This window comes from Vulpes vulpes, chromosome 13, assembly GCF_048418805.1.
Source record: "Vulpes vulpes isolate BD-2025 chromosome 13, VulVul3, whole genome shotgun sequence".
NCBI lineage: Eukaryota > Metazoa > Chordata > Mammalia > Carnivora > Canidae > Vulpes > Vulpes vulpes.
The window spans coordinates 18,396,768-18,423,031 of record NC_132792.1 but is presented as its reverse complement, the minus strand read 5'-3'; the positions used below and the strand labels follow the sequence as shown (position 1 = coordinate 18,423,031).

Sequence of the window (26,264 nt, the reverse complement as noted above, 5' to 3'; positions counted from 1 at the left end):
GAATCGCCAGTTCTGATCTGCCACTAGAACATCTGCTACTAGAACACAATACTGTGCTGAGGGCTCTGAAGCTGCACCTTCACTCAGCAAAGAGTGCCAGGATTTATTCATAAATTGTTATTAAGCCACAGAACACTTTTTTGAATGAAAGCTTTTAAAGACTCCATTAATACAACAGATAAAAGTGGAATGGCTCAGGCCCAAGTAGAGACGAGGATCCTAAAGCACATGCTATTGGTTTCCTTTAATTCCTATAATCACTGGTATACTACTTTTCTTAGAAAGCCTATGGCTCCTTAGAGAATAATTTAAAAATTATTGATGAAAATGTTCTCCAAGGTTCTTTTATGCTCTTAATTTAATCCCCTGAGATATCAAGAGTGTTTGTAGATAATCAGACACAAAGAAAAATAGAGGCTTTAGCTCAAATTCATTTAATCATCTCTAACGGAGTGGCAAAATGATCTCCGGCAAAGATAGGTTTCCATTCCCAACATTCCACAAATGTTTCTGTGGTGAGCCTGACCACCTGTACACTCCAAGCTGTCATTATCTCCCCTGGACCTACTGCACCTGTGTCCATTAGCCAGCCTCTCTGTTCACCCTGGTCCCGCACAGTCTATTCTCCATATACACAGAGCAGGGGTCTTCTAAATGTCAGACCAATTCAATCCACCACTCAGCACTCTACAGTGACTTCACCTTTTACTGAGACCAAACTTCCAAGTACTCATCACAAGCTACAAGTTTCTACATGTACTCCTGATGGTATCTTTACCCATTTTGCCTCACTTACTCTGCTCTTAGAGCAATGGTTCTCAAAGTGTAGTTCCTGACACCCTTTCAGGGGTCTGGAGGTCAAAATTATTTTTATTCTAATACTAAGATGTTGTTTTCATGCCTATTTTGGCATAGGGTTACACAGAACAAATCCTCCTGATATAGTTTCAGATTCCACATTATAACTATCCTCTAAAAGACTACCACTTGTTGAGTTTTGATGTGCAGTTAACCTTTGAACAATGCATATGATAGGGGCAATGACCCCTGTGTATAACTTTGACTCCCCCCAAATTTAATTACTAATAATTTAGTAATTTAATTACTACTGTTGGCCAGAAGTCTTACCAATAAATAACACTTATTTTCTGTGTTCTATGTATTAATGGTCTGTATTCTTACAATAAAGCAAGTTAGAGAAAAGAAAATGTTATTAGAGATGGGAAATTATAAGGAGTAACTAAAAGCAAACAAACAAAAAAACTTTAAAAAAAGGGAGAGATGCCTGGCTGGCTCAGTCAGAAGAGCATGTCACTCTTGATCTCAGGGTTGAGCTCAAGCCCCATGTTGATGGTAGAGATTACTAAAAAAAACCCATAATCATAAACATAAAAGTTTAAAGAAAAGAAAATTGTAAAGAGGAGAAAATACATGTACAGCACTGTACTGTATTTATTGGGAAAAAAATCCATGTAAAATTGATCCACACAGTTCAAATCCATGTTGTTCAAGGGTCAACTATACTATCAAAAAAAAAAAAAAACTACAAATATCTAAAGGGTTATTAAAATACTTCCATTTTTCCCACCATGTATCTGTGTGAGGCCAGATTTTCTTCATACACTAAAGTCAAAACGACATACTACAACAGATTGGGTGTAGAAGCAGCTATGAGTATCCAGCTGTCCTCTAGCAAGCCAGATAAGCAAAAATGCAAAACAATGTAATCCTTCTTAATATTTTTTGTCTTGGAAAATAGTTATTCTTCATAAAAATATTATTTACATTAGCATTTGAATGTTTATTATTATAATTTTAACTGAATCAGTAAATATTTTTAAGTTTCCTGTATTAACTTCTCCTGTCAAATATAGGTATAATTCATGTAACCAAAGTTCTAGAGGATCCTCAAAAACTTTTAGGAATACAATAGTGTCTTGAGACCAAAACATTTGAGAATCACTGCTCTAAACTCACTGAACTTCCAACTGTTCCCTCCTGTGACCAAAAGACATTTACTTGAAGGAATTGGCTTACATGAATTCCAAATTCAAGATTTGCAGTCAGCAAGCTGGAGACCCAGGAGAGATAATGGTGTATGTTCCAGTCTGAGACTGGAGACAAGAGAAAACTGATGTCCCAGCTAGAAGATAGCCAGGCAGCCTTTTATTCTGTTCAAGTCTTCAACCGATTGGATGAGGCCCACCCATATTAGGGAGGACAATCTGCTTTACTCAGTCTATTGAGTCAAATGTAAATCTCATCCAGAAACACCCCCATGAACACACCCTGACATAATGCTTAACCAAGTATCTGGGCATCTGGCCCAATCCAGTTGCCACATAAAATGAACCATCACATCTTCCACTCATTTGGGTCACTACTCAAATATTATTTTATCAGAGAGAGTAAATATCATCTATACCACCCTATGTAAAATAATATTAGCACTCCTACATCACTTCTAACTCTTTAACCATGCTTCTTCATGTTTTCTTAGCATGTATTACCATTTATAAATTATATACCTGTTCTTTAATTTCTCCTTCCCCAACTAAACTAGGAAGTTCAGGGAAAGTATGACAACTCTGCTTTGCAAAGTCCTCAGATTCTCTATGGCATGGACCTTTCTGCTTGGTCCAATTTGGCAGGTAGAGAGCCATTATTATCTTAATTCCAAATGAAAGGAAGGAAAAGACTAACAAGAAAAAGTGAAGCAAAGTGTGCATAATGACTATTTTTAAAGAAAGATTTCCAGAAGCTGTTATACAACAATCCTGTGTACATTCATTTGACAGATCTCATCAAATGGCCATAACTGGTTTGCAAGTGAGTCTGGGAAATTTGCCTTTATTCTAGGTGGATACATACATAGCTAATATTGGGGGTGGTTCCTTAAAGAGAAAGAGAGGAATAGATATTGAGGGACCATTAGCAGTCTCTGCTACAAGTAGTTATTGTTTTAGCCTTCCCTTTTCTTCTGGTAAAGGAACTCCTTTTTTGTTAAGAAACTCCCTCACCCTATGCCATTTCTTGTGATCCTGGTAATAAGGTTTATACAGTACTTCTTCTACCAGATGTGGCAATGTGACTCAGGCTGGATGAGTCATCACAGTCTGTCTTCAGCTCACTGATTGGTCCAGAGATGAGCCCATGACCCAAGCAAGGTTTGGGAAGGGCAAGCATGGCCAGATAGAACTTTCTTTAAGATGTATATGTAAATGGTGGAAGAGAAAAGCTTTTTTGCCGTGACATTCCTAAACTGGGAATTAGTGAATCTGGACTACTGACATCCATTTCACCTCAGCTATATAGAAATTCTTATCTGCAATAGGAGGAAATGAAGCCAACACATAAAAGCCAGCAGATCCATAGTGTAGAGAGATGGCATCATTTGAGTTCTTGGATCCAAGTATGCCTGAAGCCTGCCTGATGTCTGAGCTCCCTCTTTTGCTTAAGTTGGTTTTTGTTGGATATCTGTCCCTTTCTTTTGAGATTTCTGACTAAAATGTGTACACTGGCATGGTTTAAAAATTATTCTAAAATGTTATTTACTATTTAATAATGATTAGTTTCTGATGTGAAAAGGAAAGAAAGGGTGTATGTTTCTGCCTCAAACACACATTTTTAAAGTCTGGGTAGCCTCCTTTGAAAACTCCCCCTGACTGAGCTTTCCTTTCCATTCTCCCTGCCCACCTCTGCCTGCTTGATACTCAGTTCTTCGTCACAGAGCACCTGGGCTTCCATCCATCACAATACCACACTACATTGAAATTGCTTGTTTCCAGTACAAACTGTCCCTTGAAATGACCATTTCCTTGATGACAAGGGACTATCCTATCTTATTCACCTTCATATCTTCATATTCCTAGAACTTACCTCGGTACTGGGCATATAGTAATGCTTATATTAAACCTAATGCTTCAAATATATACCCACAGCTTATTATCACGACCTTGTGGCAGAGGGTCTAAATTACTCTTACATTTCCTTTGAAATATATCAATCCAATAAATCAAGTCACCTCGAAAGTGGAAACTACAAAACTAAAGTAATAAATTATATCACAATCACTGCTCAGCTGACTTAGAATAAAATTCTCAAAAATGGAATTACTGAAATGTTTCTAAGCAAAAACCACCCCCAAAATAGCAAACCAATGCCTTTAATTTTAAAGAAATCTCAATAAGGATCAAATCATAGGAATATACTTTGACAGATAAAGCTTGATTTAAAATTGTGAAATTCATAATGCATTAAAGGATTTTTTTTAAAAAGTTCTGATTCACTTTTGCATAAAAATGGTTTGGGTCAGTAAACTTCCAGTAGTTTCTCTCCCTGAGGTGAAAAGCAAGGCCTGATGCAATCACAGAGCCCAGGCAACCAATTATTCCAACTGGCTGCATTTCAGTGTCAAAAAATAAACGTGCCTTTTGGGACACAAGTAGATATTAAATCAACTATGAATTTTTCCAGTTTACAAAGAGGAAAACATGAAATTTAAAGCACTGTGAGTGCAAGCATTTGCAGGTACTGTAAGGGACTATTTTGCATTTCCTCAAATCCTTAACATCCATTATCCCCTCTCCCACTCCCCACCTCCTTTTATCATCTAGTATCATTTCCTTATCATCCAATGCAATTTCAATACAGCTTTGCTCCCACCCAATTCCACAGTGCTAGTACAGAAGATATATCACATTTCTGTATGTTTTAGGCTCAACAGTGTAATCATATACATACTGTTTTATACCAATGATTTTTAATTCAGGGAGCAGAAAGGAAATAGTATATTTATATTGCCTTTTATAGTTAGGTAATTACCATTTCCAGTACTCACTGTTTTTCCCCAAGGGTTCATATTACCATCTGCAGTCACACCTTCAGCCTAAAGTAAGGTGGATCTATGGGCAACAAATTCAGTTTTTATCTAGAAATGTATGTATTTGGCCTTCATTTATGAAAGATAGCTTTGTAGGACATAAGATTCTTGGTTGCCAGTTTTTTCCTTTTAACACTCCAAATATCTTATTCCTTTGCCTTCTTTCCTCCATGGTTTTTGGGAAGTCAGATATTGGTCTTAGCAGGATTCACTTATATATGATGAACCCATATATTCACTTATATTTGCTGCTTTCAAAATTTTCTCTGCCTCCTCTTTTGTCATTTTACTATGATGTGTCTCTTAGTAGATCTTTTTGTGTTTATCCTGCTTGCAATTCATTGAGTTTCTGAGATGTATAGATCTATTTTCATCAAATTTGGGATGTTTTCAACTTTTTTTGGAGGGGAGCACATTACTTTCTACTCCCTTCTGCCTCTCTTTTTTCTTCTGGTACTCCCATTACATGTATATTAGTATGCATAACAGTATTCCACATTTCTTCTAGGTTCTGTTCATTTTTTTTCATTCTTTTAGTTTTCTGTCCTTTGATTTGCAAAGTCTCTATTAATCTAAATTCCACTTCACTGATTCTTCCAAATTTGTTGGTTCCTCTTGTGAATTTTTCATTTCAGTTATACTTCTCCACTCCAAGTTTCTATTTGGTTATTTTAAAAACAATTTCTCTTTACTGTTATTCTTTGTTTGCTGAGATATTGTCATCATGGCTTTCTTTACTTCCTTAAGTATGGTTTATTTCTTTTAACATATTTATAACAGCTGTTTTGAAGTCTTTGTCCACTAAATTTGACAACTAGCCCCTCTTATAGTTTCTGTTGCCTACTTTATTTCTATATTTCTATATATGAGTTACACTTCCCTGTTTCTTTCCATGTTTTTTTTTTCCTTAATGGGATATTTTAGGTAATATACAGCAGCAAATCTGGGTAATTATTTCTCTTCTCCCTTTTTGGGCCTTTGAGTGAGCATGCACACCTATTTATTTGTTTAGTCATTTGGATATTCTATTTTAAAGGAAATCTAATTCCTTTCTCCCGCTTCTGACAGTGTGAAGCCTCAGTATACACCCAGTCATCCTGGAATGACAGTGGTTTTAGCAGGGATTTTTTTTTTTTTTTACCTTCTAATTTTCTGACTTCTCTGTTTAGTTGTCTGTCTCTTTTGTATCACACTCAGCTGTTAAACTCTATTAATTGCATGGGATTGTTCTCTTCTTTTTGACAAAGTCCTGGGACATAAATTGCTCCTTGGTTTGATCTAATTAAATGTAGGCAGGGATACTTTGCTCCCAGTCTTTGAAACCTTTTTCTCACATGAGGGGGGCTCTTAGAAGCTATGTGTCTTCCTGATTATTTCTAGTAAACTAGTTGGCCTATGGTTTAGCTTGATGCTTAGAACTACCAGCCCCTCTTAATTTCTTTCTACCAAATCTCCATTGTTTTAGAGAATGCCTTTAGGCTTGAACTTCCTCTCACTCTATTTCAAATAAAGTCAGTTCCTTTGGGGGTGAGCTTCAGAGCTCTGTTCTTATTGGCTGCATCACACCCTGCTGGGCAAAATCTATGAGCCACTGATCCAGGTGCTGCACAGTGACAGGGGCCTGTTTATCTTGAAGTGATACCTCTGTTTCCTGAGCAAAGACCTAGGGAGATAGTAGTAGCCTCTGTTCTTCTCAGTTTGCCTCTCCTGGCATGGAATCTTCAGTGGTGAGGATAATCAGGGACCCATTATCTTCAGACTACCACGCTTAGAGTAAAACCTCCATCCTATGAATGGAGGCTGGATCCATGAGGATGCACTCATCAAGAACTTAGCCTCTGTAACTTGAAGTTGTACATGATTAGAAATGTTAGCCTGTCACTCCTGGTAAAATACTGTATCCTTTGATTGGGAACTTAGGGGAATGGCAGCTCTGTCTTTTTGGACACACCTGCCTAGAGTGGAGCTTCTCTCAAGCTCAGCTAGCAAGGAGAGATAGGGAGGGAAAGGGTGATGATTCAAGTGCCATTGATTCTCAATGATTTACATATTTAGTATATTTTAGTGAATAAATATTTCTCCATTTGCTGTATACCCTTAGGACAATTTTCAGGACTTTAAATAGTTGTGTTGTTTTTTAAAATCACTTCTACCAGTTGTGGTTGTTTCATTGGAGAATACGTCTGCCAAACTCTTCACATCTTTCCAAAAGTTATAGCCCCTTTAAAAAAATAGAATTCCATAAGGTAACATTATAATGCTAGTTTTTGTTGTGTTGTCATTGTTGACTTTGATTTTTAAGTTGTAATAATAATTGTTCATAAGGTAGAGAGATGCTATTTTCTCTTGATCAAGTCAACTTGACTCCTCTCAAAAAAAAACTACCTTACATGCAAATCTGAAAACAGTCACAGGAAAAAGGAAACAAGTGGGAACAACATTTTATAATGTTATGTACCAATGTTTTTTCTTTATAGTTTTAAAAGGCAAACACCAAAACTAAAGTGTAGTTATACTTTATAAAGGAAATCAAGCATGTAAGTACTAACTACAAAGCTGAGACCCTCACTTTTATTCTGACCCTACTGTATTTTAATGTGGGTAAGTCGCTATGAATACACATCTGAATTGCTGCATCTACTCCATAACAATCTTGTTTTCAACATGGCTTCACTAACTGGAACCACTTTTAGTAGGGCACATGTGAATGAATAAAAAATGTTATTGTTGTAGAAGCTAACATTTGTTGAGTGCATACACCAAACTCTTTAAAAACTGTTTTAATGTATCATTTCAATTAATTCTAACAACATTACTATGAGGCAGTTTGGGTTATTACTATCCCAATCTTACAGATGAAGCAACTAAGGCACAGAGAAGTTAAGTTACTTGCCTGATATCACAATTTATCAATCAGTGGTGAGACTAGATCTGAATCAAGGCAGGCTAGTTTCTAGAACTTAACTGAAACTTACTATAATACTTTAAAAAATTTTTCATTTCATTTCCAAATAGGCATATAGTAACCTCCTAAGAGTGGTGTTTAGGAAAATTTCTCTAAGGGAATTATTCATTCACTTATTCAACAAACTCTCTGAGCACCTATTATAGCCATGAATCTGGACTATTCAATTAAGCATGGAAACTAAACACCAACTTTTTAGGATAAAAGTTGAATCCTCTCAGAATGGAAAATAACTTCATGAGAATCTAAACCCGGGAGTCATGCTGTTAAGCAATAGCTGTGATTGTGGGAAAGGTCTTAAGATTTTAATGAGCATGTACTACAAGCCAGGCACCATGTTAAGCTAAAATGCTTTATGTAAGTAATTTCATGTCCTTCCTCCAAAAACCACAAGTAGTTAAGAGCTCAGGCTGTAAGTCAGCCTTGTGGGGTCTGAATTCCAGTTCCATCAGAGACTAACTTTGTAAATCAGATGTATTATTTAACATCTTTGGACCTTAGTTTCCTTATCTGGAGATTGAAGATAATACTACTTCCTGCAGCAGGTAGGAATGTATTCAAGTAAAGAAATATCTGATAATAGTGGCTTAAACAAATCAGGGTTTATTCTTCTACATAACTGAAAACCTGAAAAATGGAGACAGCCTAAGTTAGTTCAGCATTTCCACAAGGTCAGGGCTGGCACCTGGGATGCTTTCAGCCTTTTCTTCAGGGACACAAGCTAGCTGCTGCAATTCGAGACATCATGTCAGTATTTAGGGCAGAAAGAGAACAGAAGAGAGGGTCAGCCACAAGTGTCCTCTTTGATCAGTAAAACTAAGGCAGAACCAGCAGATTTCTGCTTATGTCTCCATGGCCAGAACTCTCATAAATGGGCACTCGAGCTCTAAGTAAAGCTTGAAAAGCAAATATGTAGAAGATACATTTTCACCCGCACAAAATCGGGTTCTACAAGCAAGGGAGGGGTGAGCACCTAACAAGTGTCTGCCACACTACTTCATGGGTGGGAGAATTGAGAGAATTTATGCTACAAACTTAACATAATCTGGGGTCCTCATCCAGGGCCAATAGATGTTAGCTATTTTATTTGCCAAGGAAGAGGTTATAAACAGCTTACTTCAAATCATAGTTTCTAACAAGAGAGACAAGATTTAAAGGCAGCCTTGTGGACTCCAAAGCCTACGAGCACTGAGAAATGTATAGAATTGTTGCATATTTTATGCCTGAAACTAATAGAACACTGATTACTTTTTAAAAAATTTACTTTATACTTTAATATTTTAAAAAGTCATTAAGGCAACTAGGTAGAGGCATTTAAAGAGTTCTTTTCCTACTGAACTACTTTTCATGCTCTACTTAAGATTCCTGGGTTTTTTTCCTCCTTAGATATGCTAAGGTATCCCTCAGGCAGAGCCCTTGCAGTAATTAGTGGAAAAAGAAGTGAAGTAGCCAGTTCTTGTATTAAGTCTTCTGAATCATCATCAGTCAACTACCTAAGATGCAGCAGAAAGACATCTGCATTTAACAAAAAGCTCTTGTATGTAATAGAAAAATTGCCATGAAGTTCGATTGTTTGATTAAGCATGGAAGCCAAATACTGACCTTTTAGGATAATAGTTGGCTCCTCTCAGAATGGAAAACAACTGCCTGAGAATCAAAACCTGATGTGTAAAGTGTCCCCCCAAAGCAAGATATTCAAAAGATGTTAGAAGCTTTAGCCAGGAAAATAGACATCTCTATTTTTCAGTTATAAAAACTTACCATCACTAATTAAAACCAGGATACTGAAGATGATGCCTCCCCTACTGCATGAAAGAACTTGGTTCCATATTTGCAAGGTGTAAGGAAAACGTGAGGTCTGGTGACCTCATATATAATAACCCTGCACATATAATTACTGTGTACAGAGGTGTCTGGAGAGCAGATTTTTAATCAATGCCAGGAAAAGCCTGTATTACATTAATAGAAAATTTAGAACACATGGTTCCAAGTCTGTTTGCTTAACCATAAAATGAGCAGAGTATTGCTGACTTGACTTCTTCCCATAGGGTGAAAGAGCAAATGATAAGTTTCATGAAGACACAATCTATGTCCACAAAGCATCGATGGTAATGCTTGTTATTCTTGAGGAATTCAAGGACAATCAACTTTGACCTGGCCAAGTAGGAACATGAAACTGTCAATCATAGCAACAACCAACCACCCTCACAACAAACCATTTACCACTGCCATCATCATTTCATAAAAGGATGTTTTAAATACCAAGATATTAGGATGGACATACTTATTATCAGAGTAAAAGGCAGTACTTGACATGGAATGAGTTTTACTAAAGTCTTACTGCTTCTTCCTAATTTTTCTTGTTCAATATGCACAAATGAACATTTAGGTCACAGAGTCTGTCCTGGCATTGTTTTCTCCAAGGGACTTTCTGGACACTGGGTTTCAAGGACAAGAGGGCTCTTGGGTGTAGGATTACAGGCTGGGACCAGGAGTTTCAGGATACAAGTAATTAAAAATCCTTACTAGGAAATTTTTACAATGCTCATCTATAATTAGAGCAGAGAAATTTGGCAAAGCTTCCCCCATGAGCCTCAGGGACTGTCTTAAAGTATCTCAACAGTTTGTTTAGGCTACAGGTTCAAGTACCTTAGATATTCATTTTAACTCTATTACTAGAACCTAGACACCTTGAAGGCAGGGGACATACATCCAACACTATCTACTGACTTGGTGTGAGCTTGATTTTTGTTGAGTCTGTGAAAGTTCTAAAAGCCAGTCATAGCAGCTGATGAACATCACTGTGAGCTGGTCTCAGCGAAAAGTTGGGTCTGTCCAAAGAGATAAGAAAAGAGAAAACGATTTACTATCAACTGAAAATTTTTATGTTCACATACCTAACTACATAACGTCTCATACATAGGCTGAGCATTGGCAGATATTCTGAAGCTGAAATACAGGTTCTCTTTAGAAAATTCAAATAAAACCAATCACGGCTACCCATATTTAAAAACTGAAATAAGGACTTTATAACCTAGATTTTCTTACACAGGTGACCTTCTCTAGGTATTTACTGTATAATGGTAACTGAATGATCACAGGAGATTGGCAGCAGGCAGGAAACTTTGAGACAGTCTTATCCAGTCTTCTCATTTTTCAAGGAAATTGATCCCAGTGAGGTTGGGTGATTTATTTGAGGCCACCACAAGAGATACTGATTAAGAAATTGGGACATAAAACTGGTTTCCTGTTTTCCAGAACCATGATCTCTCCACAGCATTACTGACTCTCTGGTTGATAAAAACACCTTCTGCTTTCATATTTAATTCAATAGAAACAACCCATGGTTAGTGCCAAGAGTGACTTAAAGTGGCATTAGTTAGTTAAGGGACAATAAGCATCATAAACAGGATAATGATGTGACCTCCGCCCTCAGTGAGTCATAATCAAACGGGAAGGACTTCACACACCCAAGTAACATGTTTTTGGGGTAAAAGTTTATCTTAAGAAATAATAAAGTTCTGAAATTTTTCAACCCACCCAAGTTGCTGAGTATTTTTCTCTTTCCTACTATATTTTTAATATCTAACATGTGCATGTTACAGACTATCTAGTATAGGCATCTAAATATCCCTGTTGAAAAGAAAGTCCTTAAGTGCTTACTTCTCAATGCTTGAAAGTAGGAATGAAATAACATACTTTATGCAATTCTCCGTTGTATAAAACTCTGCTGCACATCAATATATACCCTGGCATGCAAATTTGTAACTATAACATCAATCATATTAAGGATGTCACTTATGTGAATGCTCATCAGCGTTATCCTGGTCAATGTTCCAAATACCATCATAATAAAAGCACTGAAGGATACAAATGAACCTAAAAAACTATATGAGCACTCCATGAGGTGCTCATGCAATGAGAAAGGAATGAAAGAAGTAAATCTGAATGGTGTGATCTTTGAGGACAGGTACTCTGTCTTGTTGACTATATTATCATAGTCCTAGAACATGAGAAAATAACAGGCATTCAAAAATATTGTATTCATGAGTGAAAGAGAAGGAGGAAGGGAGGGAGAAAGAGATAGAGGTTGGATGACTAGAAACTGAAAAATCCAAGTATCCAAGGAAGTATTTTAGTGGATTCTCAGTGTAAGATACAACTTCCGTAGGCAGGAAAAATTCTGTAGAAAAGGGAAAAATATTCTAGGCAGGAATACTTGGGCCCTTGCTTTCTATAGCCATGTAGGCTGCACACTGTACTACTCTAGAGAGGACTCTCCACATGGACTCCAGCAACTCTTAGAAGGAGAAAGACCATAAAGTTTATTGCATAGGTGCTGGATGTCTGCTAAATATATTTATAGCTTATCAATTATGATTGACTTGGCTGACTAAATTCTTTAAGAAGATAATTTGGGTAGAGGTGTTGGTAGAAATAAGAGGCGGTTCTAGAAATGACAAGTCTGGGTTAAAATTTTGACTTCCACTTAGCTGCATAAACTAAATGCAAGCTCACTGAGGGCAAAAATTGTGTGTCTTGTTCATGAATTTATCTCAGTGCCTATTACATAGAATGTACTTACAAAATAGTGGATGATAAATTTTAATCATACAAAGCATGTAATAGTTTCCTCATCTGTTAAAAAAAAAGATACAGACACTCATTTCACAGGGTACAATGAGTATGAAACAAGAAAATGCACATTTGGTATGTAGCACAGTGTCAGGCTCATGGTACGTGCTTAATGAGTAGGAGCTGTGATTAGAAACAATAAGGCTTTGAGGGGATCCCTGGGTGGCGCAGCGGTTTGGCGCCTGCCTTTGGCCCAGGGCACGATCCTGGAGACCCGGGATCGAATCCCACGTCAGGCTCCTGGTGCATGGAGCCTGCTTCTCCCTCTGCCTATGTCTCTGCCTCTCTCTCTCTGTATGACTATCATAAATAATAAAAATAAATAAATAAAAAGAAACAATAAGGCTTTGTTTTGTCTTGAATGGGAATTTTCATCTAATTTTAATTAGAGATTTTTAATAATCTTCTCTCTTATACACTGAGAGATAGTAATGAGAGTCTGGAGTGAACAGTCAGCCCGAGGATTCTCAAGCCGTATAGTACCCACTCCTAGGGGGGGCACTGAACATAGCCAGGAATTTGATTGTTCCAATGACGGGGCCTGGTTAGTGTGCTGGGACCAGTGTCAAACGTCCAGTAATACGTGGGACAGTCCTACACAAAATACCCCAACCACCCCATTGTGCTCCTATTGAGAAGCACAGTGTAATCTTGAGAAGTAATGAAGTCTACTCTTTTCCTGCCACCTTTCACTTTAAAACATTACGCATACAACTTTATGAAAAGTATTTGCAAGTAAAATTTGACTTATCCTTATTTTGTTGTCCCACACACATGTAGACAAAAAAGTATCAGGTTACTCTTTATGATTGCATGGAGGTAAAAATTCTCGTGAAATAGTAAATCAAACAGAAAACATGGCACTAAAAGCAGAAAATGTGTTTGCAAAAAGCATTAAGGATTTTTATCTTGTCAAAGAAGCAACCAAGACTTTTCTTCAGAGACTGAAAGAAAGCTATTCAGAAGAACTCTTATTTTTCTGCTTTCATGTATTGTCTCCTTCTGGCCCTGTATTCCACATAGAAAACATCTGTGTCCCGTTAAGATTTTAGTTCCCCTGCTGAGCAACAGTCTTGCCAGTCTCAAGTCTAAGTCTGCTTATTCCTTTGCAAAAAGGAAGACAGAGGAACAAGATAAAAGAGCAAGACACTGAAGAAAAGGGATAAAGAGCTTAAAATTGTAAGGCCAAAGATCTAGAACAGGGACTTTCTAAGTAGAGTGCTTGTGTACTCCAAAGAGCATACAAGAGATAGAAAAAAAGACCGTTAGAGCCTCTTCTTACATTTATCTATCTACATATTAATGGACATTGAGATCGCCTCCTGAATCCTGTGTCAGACAATATTGTGAGGTATTTCATAGCATCAAGGGATTGGGGGCAGTGGTAACTTCACTCATTCCTCTATTTTGACATATTGCAACTTATATGTGTCCAGTTAAATGGACCTATGGGTTATATTACCTGGTTTTAACTAAACCAAACACCACAAAGTAGACAATGGGCTTTCAAAGATTTCTACAAAACACATTGGACTAAAGACAACATCAATCATGCAAGCATATGCAAAGAGCTGAAAAAGAGCTAAGCCAATGCTTGTTTCACAGCATGAGCTCTACCAAAGCCACACTGCAAGATAGAAACATGATGACCAGTTGCTTAAGTCTGTGCTGTCCGACAGGACTGATGATGAAAACATTCTAGAATGGTGCTGTCCAACGCGGTAGTCACCACCCAAATAAAGTTATTAAACTTTTGAAGTGAAGCTTGTGACACTGAGAAACTAAATTTTTATTATTTAAATTTAAACAGCCACGTGTGGCTAGTGGCTATTATATTGGACAGTGCAAGTCTAAGAAGTAACAAATAGAGCCAAGTTCTTAGGTTTGAATCCAAATGCTGCCTCTTACAAGCTGTGTGACCTTTACCTTAACTTTTCCATGCTTCAATTTCTTCATCATAATCATACTGCCTCTGTCATATAGTCGTTAAGATTAAGTTAGATAATGCATAAAAAGTACTTAGAATATTGCACAATACATAGGACATTTTTATTAGCCCCAATCAGATCAGGAAGAAAAAAAGAAATTATTAATTTGAAATACAAGTTGACAAATGCTTGTTACTAATAAACCTTGAACAAAGTTTATATTGGGTTTTAAAATACTAAATAGTATGAAGGTATCACAAATTTCAGGACAATTACAAAATATTAATTTCATCTTTATCCTTCCCTTATACTTTTATGATGAATATGGTAGCTATTAATCCAACAACTATATAATCACTTTAAATGTGAATGACATTATATATACCACAGAAAAGACAAAGATTGTCAGCAAAAATATAAAAACCACCACCCACGACCAAGTATGTTATGTATTAATATATACTCATAAATATACACATATTATATATATGCACTTTTAAAAAAATAATAGAGTTTGAGATTATTGGGCAACCCAAGAGAAATGTTTATTCTAGCAAAAATAAAAACAAAAAACAGTGCTGGGTGTATCAGCATTCAATTACTATGCTTAAGTCATGTAAATAATTAGAGTTAAAATATATATTTTTTAAGGATCATTGTTTGCCAGGAAACTTTACTCCAAGTCACAATACCCCAGGGGTGTGTGGGTCCCTCAGTCGGTTAAGCATCCAACTCTTGGTTTTCTGCTTAGGTCATGATCTCAGGGTCCTGGGATCAAGACCCAGGTAAGGCTCTGTGCTCAGCAGGGAGTCTGCTAGAGACTGTCCCTCTCCTGGTCTCCCTCTGCTCTCCCCCTACTTGTTCTTTATCTCTAAATAAAATATTTTTTTAAAAAGTCACAGTACTCCATGATGAACAGGGGAGGTTCTCAGTAACTATATTTTGTTTTATTAAGTGGTAAGTGTATTCTTAAGGTCTGATCATTAAGGGATTATTAATAAATTCTCTAGAATAATTGGTTGAGAAACCTCTATTTCAGTAATAAAATAGTCCAAATCATATAAACATCAAGGTAACTTTAAAAATCACATATATGGAATAGAATTTTCCAAAATTATAGTAGGTGTTTCTTAGGTTTTCATGGAAGTAACAGGAGAAAGTTCCAGAGCCAATTAAGTTTGGGAAAATATTGTGTTAAACAGATTTCTTTACTACAGAACTTCTTGGAACTTGTGAGAGGCCTCTGACAGTTAAGTGAAATTCTAAGAGGGCATGTGCAGTTTCTCAATGATCTCCAATCATAAAATCCCCACTTTTTTTACAGCACCCAATTAAAGAAAAAAACATTTCTTTTTGTAAGGCTAGGTCCTCCGTTAGTTCTCTTTTCTAAGAACTTCCTTTGTATGTCTGCTCCTAAGCTTTACAGTAGTCACCCTTTGGGTCTTTATCATTGTTCCCTTTGACCTCTCTCCAAATATTCCTCCATTAAGTGCATACATCTTCTTCTAAAATCCTGAGGTGAGGAAAATGAATTTTACCTCCTTAAAAAGTAGTTTATAAGTGATCAAAATACACTCACGGCTTAGAAGGATTATAATTCTATTAGTACATCTTCCTTCTTCACAAGTATTCCCATGTGGTCTTCCTCCAGTGTCCCAATAACGCTGCGCATCACCATAGTTCATTTGTCAAAACTAAGAAACTGACACTGGTGCATTAACGAAAACTCCAGAATGCACTTCAGTTTCACTAGTTTTTTCACTGATGTTCTTCTTCTCTGGCAGGATCCAATCCAGAACAACTCACTGTGTTGTTGTCATGTCTTCCTTGTCTACTCTGATGGGACAGTCTCTGTCATTTTGTTTTTGATAGATTTAATGGCTTTAAGGAGTAATGGTCAGGAATTTTGTAGTGTCCCTAGATTGAGTTTGTCTAATGTAGACTGGGTAGGCTGGCACTGTGGGGTTTTATACCCACACAGGTGCCCTTCTCATCACATCATACTAATGAGGACGTATTAACATGACTTAACCACCAGTGCTGTTTACCATGGTCACTGGGTTAATGGAATGTCTGTTAAGCTTTCACTGGAAAGTTACTATTTTCCCCTTCTCATACTCTATTCTTTTTTTTTTTTTTTAATGACAGTCACAGAGAGAGAGAGAGAGAGAGAGAGAGGCAGAGACACAGGCAGAGGGAGAAGCAGGCTCCATGCACCGGGAGCCTGACGTGGGATTCGATCCCGGGTCTCCAGGATCGTGCCCTGGGGCAAAGGCAGGCGCCAAAACACTGCGCCACCCAGGGATCCCATACTCTATTCTTTGGAAGTGAGTCACTAAGTCTAGCTTACACTCAAAGGTAGGGTGTTAGAAGCTGAGAGCTTTGAAAGGACAGTCCTACTTGGGCTGGAGCACATCTGGTATGAAGAAATTTCATTTATTTACAGTAGAAAGTTAGAAGCAGAAGAGATGAGTTTAGGAGAGGAAGATGGGAAAAACAGCTTTCCAGCTATTTACCAGAGAAGGATTTCATTTTAAGGATGATACTTTGATCAAACTTTTTAAGGACTTTGTAAGACTTTGGTAATAAGGTAGCTTCTCCATTCTCTCCTTGAGAATCACCTCCCAAAAATTAGGAGACAAGAAACAGATATTGTAAACTTCAAAGAAGTTAAAGAAATTTGAAACACATATCCATGACCAATGAGGAAAGGCTGCCAAAGGCAGAGAGAAGCAAGGTGAGATGTTCAGAGATGAAGCCATTCCTGCAGCTCTCAGGCCAATTCAGCAAGAGAAAGAAGTCAGACAAAAACAATAAATTACAAAAGTCAATTTACAAACATTAGAAAAGAGGTAATAAAATTATCATCATTTACAGATACTTTTAAGGAAAACCCAAGAAACACATTTAAAATCTTGCAAATAGTGAGAATTTAGTAATATAGTTGTGAAGGCTAATTTTAGGTGTCAACTTGACTGGGCCAAGGGATGCCCAGAAAGCTGGTTAAACATTATTTTTGGGTGTATCTATTAGGGTGTTTAGGGAAGAGATTAACATTTAACTTGGTGGAATAGAGTAAAGCAGATGGCGCTCCCTGCTGTGGATGGGCCTCATTCAAACTGCTGAGGGTGCCTCAACAGAGCAACAGGTATAGCAGGGTTGAATCCCTTCTCTGTCTGATGGAGACACGGGGGGACATGGATCTTCTGCCTTTATAGTCTTGGTGCTCAGGATTTCAGACCCAGACTAGAATCTATGCTGTAGGCTCTCTTGGTCTCAGGCCTTTAAGCTATACCACTGGCTTTGCTGGGTTTCTACCATGCAGGCAGCAGACTGTAGAACCTCTCAGCCTTCAAAACTGTCAATATCTTATAACAAATATATATATATATTTATATTTATATCTATATATTTCTCGAGAACTCTGATTAATGTAGTAGCTAAGCACAAAGTCAGCATAAATAACCTTACAATGAAAAGACATCATTCATAGAATACCAAACAAAAACATAAGCTATAATCAAGTTAAAAAAAAATTCTGGGGGGATCCCTGGGTGGCTCAGCAGTTTAGCGCCTGCCTTCAGTCCAGGGGGTGATCCTGAAGACCCAGGATCGAGTCCCACGTCAGGATGCCTGCATGGAGACTGCTTCTCCCTTTGCCTGTGTCTCTGCTTCTCTCTTTGTGTGTCTCTCATGAATAAAAAATAAAATCTTGAAAAAAAAAAAAAGAAATTCTGTACTGATAGTCATATTGACATCACTAATACAAATAATGAACATCAACATACTAATTCTCAATGGGGAAAAACTGAGAGCCTTTACCCTAAGATTAGGAACATATAGGAATGCTGACTCTCACCACTTTTGTTCAACATAGTACTGTAAGTCCTAGCCTTAACAATCAGACAACAAAAAGAAATAAAAGGCATTCAAATTGGCAAAGAAGTCAAACTCTCCTTCTTTGCAGTGACATGATATAGAAAACCCAAGATTCCACTTCAAAATGCTAGAACTCATAAAGCAATTCAGCAATGTGGCAGGATGCAAAATCAATGCACAGAAATCAGTGCACTGATTTCAGATGCACACTGAGACTGAAGAAAGAGAAATTAAGGAATCAATCCCATTTATAATTGTACCCAAAACCGTAAGATTCCTAGTTATAAACCTAACTAAAGAGGTAAAGGATCTATACTCTAAAAACTACAGAACACTTATGAAGGAAATGGAGGAAGACATGAGATGGAAAAACATTACAGGCTTATGGATTGAAATAGTAAATATTGTGAAAATGTCTGTGCTACCCAGAGCAATTCACACATTAAACGCAATCCCTATTGAAATACCATGGACTTTTTTCACAGAATTGGAACAAATAATCTTAAGATTTGTATGGAACCAGAAAAGACCTGGAATAGCAGAGGAATGCTGAAAAAGAAAACCAAAGCTGGAAGCATCACAATGCCTGACTTCAAGCTATATTAAAAAGCTGTGATCATCAAGACAGTATGGTACTGGCACAAAAACAGATACACAGATCAATGGAACGAATAGAGAACCCAGAAATGGACCCTCAACTCTATGGTAACTCATTTTCGACAAAGTAGGAAAGAATATCCAATGTGTGGAATATAAGAAATAGTGAAAGGGACTATAAGGGAAAGGAGGGAAAACTGAGTGGGGAAAAATCAGAGAGGAAGGCAGACCATGAGAGACTTCTAACTCTGGGAAACAAAAAGAGGTGGGGGGATGGGGTAACTGGGTAATGGGCATTAAGGATGGCACATGATGAGATGAGCACTGGGTGTTACTGTATGTTAGCAACTGAATTTAAATAAAATATTTTTTAAAATACCAATTCTAAGTTAACTCTTGAGTTAACACACAATCAACACCAACTACAAAAACAATTTCGTGGAGAGCCTAAAAACCCTGATTCTAATATTTGTATAGAAAAATAAACCCTTGGGAATGTCTGGGTGGCTCATTGGTTGAGTGTCTGCCTTCAGCTCAGGGCGTGATCCCAGGGTTCAGGATCCAGTCTCACATCAGGGTCCCTGAGAGGAGCCTGTTTCTTCCTCTGTCTGTGTCTCTGCCTCTCTGTGTCTCTCGTGAATAAATAAAATCTTAAAAAAAAAGAAAAAGAAAAAGAAACACTCAAAAAGGCAAAATAACAGAGATGGAAAACCTTCAGTGGAAGGCAGGGGATGGGTGGTGGAGGGGCAGCCACAGTGAATTTTTCAGTGATGAAACTGGTGGTAGGAGATTCAAGTCCAAGCATTTGTCAAACCCATAAAAACTGATACAAAGTGAGATTTATTGTATATAAATTAATAAGTCAACTAGAAAAAGAAAATAATCCACAAGAATAGCAAAAAGATGATGAAAAGTAATATAACGAGACTTGCTCTACTGTATCAAAACATACCACAGTGCTACCATGGTACGGACAGATGAGCAGACAGAGCCATGAGACCAGCCACAAAGTCCAGAAATGGACCCAGAAAATAAAGGAATTTAGTATGCTACACCTGAAATCTAAAGAGAAAAAGAGATGGAGTTTTATCCTTTTTTTTTTTTTTTAACTTTTAATCTCTACATCCAACATGGGGCTCGAACTCACAAGCCTGAGATCAAGAGTTGCATGCTGTAGCAAACAAATCAGCCAGGCACTCCCAAAAGACAGAATTTTAAATACATAGTGTTGGGTAGCATTCTGGAAGGGAAAAAAAAAAAGGCTGGATCTCTACCTCCTATTTTCTATCAAAATAAATTCCAGATGGATTCTAGTTGGATAGTAACCTGAAACATAAAACTTTAAAGCCAACAGAAAAAAAAAATGGGAGAATTCCTTCATAGTCACGGAATAAGACCTTTGTTATTATGACACAAAATGTATATACTCTAAAAGATAAACTACACCAAAATTAAACATTGCTACAAACACCATTTGTTAAAAAAAATGTCTATACTGTATAGCTGCATGTACAGACTAGCTCTGGAGAGACACACATAATACTGCCAAGAGTGACTGCTTCTGGGGAAAGAGACTGGGAGACTTCCACTAGTACTTGGTGTTGTTTGTGTATAATTACATATTTACATAGTTCAAAAATATGAATAATTCCTGTGTTGTCTGCTCTTACCCATCAGCTTAAATAACTGAAGGCTTGCCATAAAAAAAGTTCCTCAGAAAAAACATCCAATATAAATATCCAATTTAGAAATATCTATGTAACACATAGTTCCTAGAACAACACGGGATATAAAAGATGTGCTTAAGTTATATAGGTAGCTATTATTTGTCACCATCTTCTTAACAACACTTAATGATTATTTGGAAATATATCCTTCTATTTTCAAAGTTGGGAATTCTATATATGGTATCACACTGCAGCACACTGTAACATAAAATATTCCATTTTCCCAAAATAATTTCAGCAGGCCAACACTAAATTAATTGGAATCGAAATAACTGCCATTTAGGCCCTTCAACATCTCATCACATTCCCTTTTGCCCTGAGACTCCAAGTCAGCTGCACTGTTTCACAACTCTTGAACATCTCCTTGCTTTCTTCCATATTTTTTGAAAAAACACTGTTTCTTCTTCTGAAAGAACTTTCCCCACCTCTATTGAAATCATTCTTACTATCAAGGCCAGCTCAAATCCCGCCTATCCACAAAGCTTGCAGAGATTTGTGGACAGGTACATAATATACATACACAAAGAGAAAGGTAACAAAGATATAAAAGATACAAAGGCAGAATAGTCAATTTAAAAACTTATTTATTAAACAAGTTAAATGCAACTAAAAGTTTATTTAAAAGTCCAACATTATTGGATCCCTTTGAAACATCTATTCTGGAAGAAATACTTTGTCAAACTAATGATAAGAGAAATGATAAAAATAGAACAGGTATGAAAAACACTTTTAAACAAACAAACAAACAAACAATAAAGCACATGATAAATTCAGAAATAAAAATAAAAACACACAAATTATTTAAATATGAAACCAAAATGTTTCACGTATTTTTAAATGTTTCTGGTGTACTCACATGACGGCTGACTTGTCCGTGTTAGTAAACACCACATAAACACCTTTTTAAGGTATTGGACTTTGTGTTTTACTGAAATAATTTTAGATTATGAGTGGGGTATGTAAATTGTCTACATTCAGCGAACATATTCTATGTATGAACATATTCACTTATACTTAATGAAAAAAAAGAACTTATAATTTGAACATCTTGATTTGAGAACTGTGGATTTGAGAGTCCTATTAAATTCCAACATCATAATCACCAAATGTACTATCAAAAATGCTATTTCAAAAACATTTTTTTTTATTAAAAGAGCTGCTTCTGAAAATTTCAGTATTTTAGGGCAAAAGAAAATAACCATGTATTCTTGTTCACAACTCCTGATGTTTAGACTCTGTGGTTAAAACAAAAAAAATACCATGTAATAAAGATTCCTATAGAAAAGCCTAGGTCTTTCTCAGTGGTTCCAAATAGTGTCATACAACATTTCACCGGAATAATGGTTTCACCACTGCTCTGGCAGTAGCTCGTTTAAAACATAACTTTGCCCTGTAACATCCATCAAAGACTCTACAACATAATTGAAATTGGCAGTACACATGAAGACCATGATGTGAATGGGAACTGCTTGTGGCATGAGGGCCTCTGTGAAGCTGCTGTGTGTGTGTGTGTGTGTGCGCGCGCGTGCGCGCGCACCTGCGCACACGCGCTTTGAGGAGGAAACAGGATGAAATGGTTTATCCAGAACTATAAAACATTTTTCTAACTAGATCTCAATTGCATAAATAATATAAATCAAGTGTTTAGAACTTCCATGGATTCTGAATTTCTATGAGAAAGGCAACTATTTTTTTTGTCTGTTTTATCATTCTTTACAGAGGACAAGCTTTAGCTGTGTACACTCTCCTGGACACTGAGGGAAAGGTCTCGTTTGTCCCCTCCTCAGTCAGAAAGAGAAGGGGAGCGAACAGACCTGCCACTGGCGGGGCTGGAGAAGCTGAAGGGCTCTTTGTCCTTCTCTTTACCATCGTGCTTGTGCTTATGCTTGTGCTTATGTTTGTGCTTCTTCTTCTTTTTCTTGTGCTCGTGGTGATGGTGGTGATGGTGGTCACTGTGTTTGGAGGACGCGGGCTCCTTTGTAAACACTGATAGTGGAGCTGCAGCAACTGGATGCATACTCATCTCCAATGGTGACTGTTCTTTACCTTCAAGATTAAAAACACCCAAATGAAATTCTGCTGATAACAAGGTCAGTGAGATGAACATAAGAGGGAGCTGGTGACAGCACAGGGGAGGGACCCTAAGGGTTTAACACCTCCAAGAGCGTAACACAGAATGGGAAAAGGATCTGAATAAGACATTCCATTAATCACACATAGTAAGTACTCAGCACTGTGGCCAGAAAACTGAATACTTCAATTCCTCAGTTTATACCAATTATGATATACACCAGTATGTTATGAAACCATATTTTATAAGTTAAAATTTATGTTTAAAAGTATTATGAAATGACAAGAATGATTACACATGTGTGTTATAAGACCTACATTTGTCCTTCAACTGTAGCTCCTTCAACTTTAGTTTGATCCTAAGGTATTGGGTAGGAAAATGGCAGAAGTTTATTTTTGTCACCCAAAGAACCATTTAAAAAGACATAAACATGCTATGCTAGTTACTGATAATCATATCTCAGCAAAATTCACATTCTATAGTCCCTTAAGGTACTTTCTGGAAATAGATAGGCAAAAGTGAACTCTAAGTACATTCAGTGTACATAGCTTAAGAAAATCAGAAAAGGCAGTGAGTCTATAAACAGAATATCTCCACTTAAAGGCAAAAGTAGTGTCACTTAAGAAAAAAAGATGAGAAATAAGAAACCTGTGCTTTTGACTAGATTGTGCTGTTAGCCTTCGGCATACATTTTCTTTCTCTTTATCTCATCTAAAAAAAAAAAAATCAAACGTTTTGGAAAGTTCTTTCCATTTCACATTCTATCGGTCTAGGAATCTACAACAGAAGTTGTTTCTCAGACTCTAGTGTACAAAAATTTCTTGCTTCCTCCAGAAGCTACAATCCTTGGGCCATACCCCAAGAAAGACCTCTCTCTGTATTACTCTGGACTAACAATACTGCTTTACATGCAGCCAACTAAGCAAAAAAGCCTAAGAATCATCTCAGATACCCTCCCATTGGTTTTCACTCATAAATATCAACTGTCAGATCACCTCACCTCAGTCTTTCATTAACTGGTTCCTATGCCTAATGTGTCTTACACTCAAATCTATACTTTACATAGCTACACAGAAGTGGTTCTCAACCAGATGGATTTTGCCCCCACAGGGGTTATTTGGCAATATCTGGAGATAGTTTTGTCATCACACCTGGAGTAGAACTGGGAGAGGAAGACATAGTGGTGTCCCAAGGGTAGAGCCTAGGGATGCACAGGACATCATACCATACATAGAACAGCTCCTCCAACAAAAAATTCTCATGCCCACAATGTTAATGTGTAGGTTGGAAGACCCTGCTGTGTAGTGATCTTCCTAAAAACAAAGCTATATGTAATTATCTGCTTAAAAACTCAGTTGGTTCTAAAAAGAACAAAAATGACAGCAACAAAAAAACAACTCAGTTGATTCTACCAACAGAATAAAAGCCAAAAAAACCCTTGGGCTTAAACGCAGCAGTTTCTGAAAATACATGCTTTATCCCAACTAGCTAAAAAAAACCAGCTTTTCAACTAAAATGGACTATTTAAAATATCAGCATTAATTTTGTTCCAAACTAGCCCCAAAACCATGATTCTTACCAAAACTACACCACAGAAGTTTTCTAAAAAATCAGTTTCAGCACTTATCTGACAGTTTACAATCTGTCCTGAACTTACCATTCCAGCCTTATGTTCCCCTATCACTTTCTATGCACTTTAGAGTAGCCCTTTCATGATTGTGAATTTGTAAATGCTATTTCCTATGCTTGAAATATCCTTCCCTTATTTGTCCAACTCATAAATTCACTTAACAAGCAACAGGAACTATATGGGAACTGGGGAAAATAGAGATGAACTGGATAGATCTCGGTCTTCTGGCGTTTACCAACTAGCTGAGAAGAAAGAAGTTGAGTAAGTACAACCAAGTAATAAAAAGACAAAGCACAGAGTGAACCAGTAGCATGACAGGAGACTTAAATTAGCTGTGGGGGTGTCAGAGGCAAACTTCTCCAAGGAAGTAATATTTAAATGGTAACCTAAAGAAGACAAAAGGGACAGAAAAAAACATTTCAGGCTCTTTAGGAATTTAAAACTCAGCTCAAATGTCATTTCTTTAAGTTTTCCCCAAACTGCCCCCCAAAATTAGTACTTTCATGTTCCCACAACATAATTCAAAAAGGAAATTACAGCACAGAGAACTTAAATGACTTGTTCCCCAGGTGGCACCGGCAGGTCTGAGACCAAAAGCCTAACTCCAGAGTCTGTGCTCTTAACTGCTCTGCCGTGCCACACACAGCACAGTACACACCGCAGCACACCTTTTTTCTTTGGGTCTCTCTCATTACACTTAGAGAGCATCTTGAGAACAGGTGTCTTTTTCATCTTTGTATCCCAATGTGTCACCCAATATCTAGCACCCTCTACATCTCACCTCCTCACCCCTGCCAAAGCTTGCTAAACAAATGAATGAATTAATACAACAGAAATATCTAATTATTGCATTTCTTTTAGATAGAATATTAGGTGAATTTAGTCCAACTAAATGCAATCTGAAGGTCATTAATTTTGAAGGGAGCGGGAGAAAGCACAGAAACTATTACAGACCATTCATTCAATTAGTATTGACTGACTACTAAATTTCTTTGGTGTCAGGCATGGTTCAAAAATTTCAGGACAAATGAATAAACCAAAGCTCTTGTTCTCTCAGATGACACATATTTTATTACTACAAAATTATATTTTTATATTCATGGTATTTTGCTAAAGATAACACTAATAATAATGCATAAGCTAATTACAGAGATTATGTACATACAGAACAAGTTTAGGGATCTGTATCTTTTTCAATAATTGGTAACCAAAATAACATTCAGAAAAATTTTCAGGGATATCTGATTTAGAGTATCAGCCATTTGGCTGATATGCCACTGTAAGATTTTGATTTAGATTTTAAATAAATTATACAAGTATGTTTCCAATCACAGGACACAGAGTCAGCTGATAAGGAGAAGTGATAAGAGACTTTAAACCCTGATGAACAAATCCCTTCAGATCCTACCTCATGATTTAGACTACAACAGACTGTGAGCTTTTCAACTGGCTGTCTGCACTATTAAGAATCTGAGGTCCTCTTCTGCACTGAAGTTTCATCATTCTAAACACCTGCCAAGCTACTTGGATTGCAAAAAACCAATAATTATATTGGAAACTGTACTTCCTAGCAGAGGTAACTGCCAAATAGACAACCAAGTGTACTTGGGTATACTCTTTTCCAAGGAATACTTATAACCACTTCAAAATCCAATCTCTTGTGGCCTTATACTTAGCATTAAAGATACACTGATTATAAATTTTGCATGACCCTTGATTTGTAATTACTTTATTCATAAGACAACGGATTAGCTAGATCCAAAGATAAAGGTGTTAGGAACCTCGGCTCCAAGGACAAATGGCTGATTTTAAGGCTGGGCAGGATATTTACAAGATGAACCTGAAACATCTGGTATAATGGCAAGGAAGTTAAATTCTTCTCAACAGACCCGAGTCAAACTTCTAAGAGGTTCTCACTGTCCAAAGATGGGACAATCTGTATAATGATAA

The 26,264-nt window shown here is 37.0% G+C and overlaps 1 protein-coding gene across 5 annotated transcripts in view; it reads right to left on the bottom strand.

Annotated features, from left to right (window-relative positions):
- Positions 1-9,759: 9,759 nt before the first annotated feature.
- The window catches only part of TAF2 (TATA-box binding protein associated factor 2), a 92,793-nt gene continuing 76,288 nt past the window's right edge, over positions 9,760-26,264 (bottom strand). For 3 of the 5 annotated variants that reach the window (XM_025993387.2, XM_025993388.2, XM_072734008.1), the window contains 2 exons: positions 22,428-22,659; positions 9,760-10,678 (listed from right to left, as the gene is read on the bottom strand). In XM_025993387.2, coding sequence (XP_025849172.1) covers positions 10,627-10,678; positions 22,428-22,659 — 284 coding nt within the window. In that variant the 3' untranslated portion in view covers positions 9,760-10,626. Of the gene's footprint in view, positions 10,679-21,180; positions 22,660-26,264 lie in introns of those variants that run through there. The other 2 variants (XM_025993389.2, XM_072734009.1) reach the window with 1 other exon arrangement.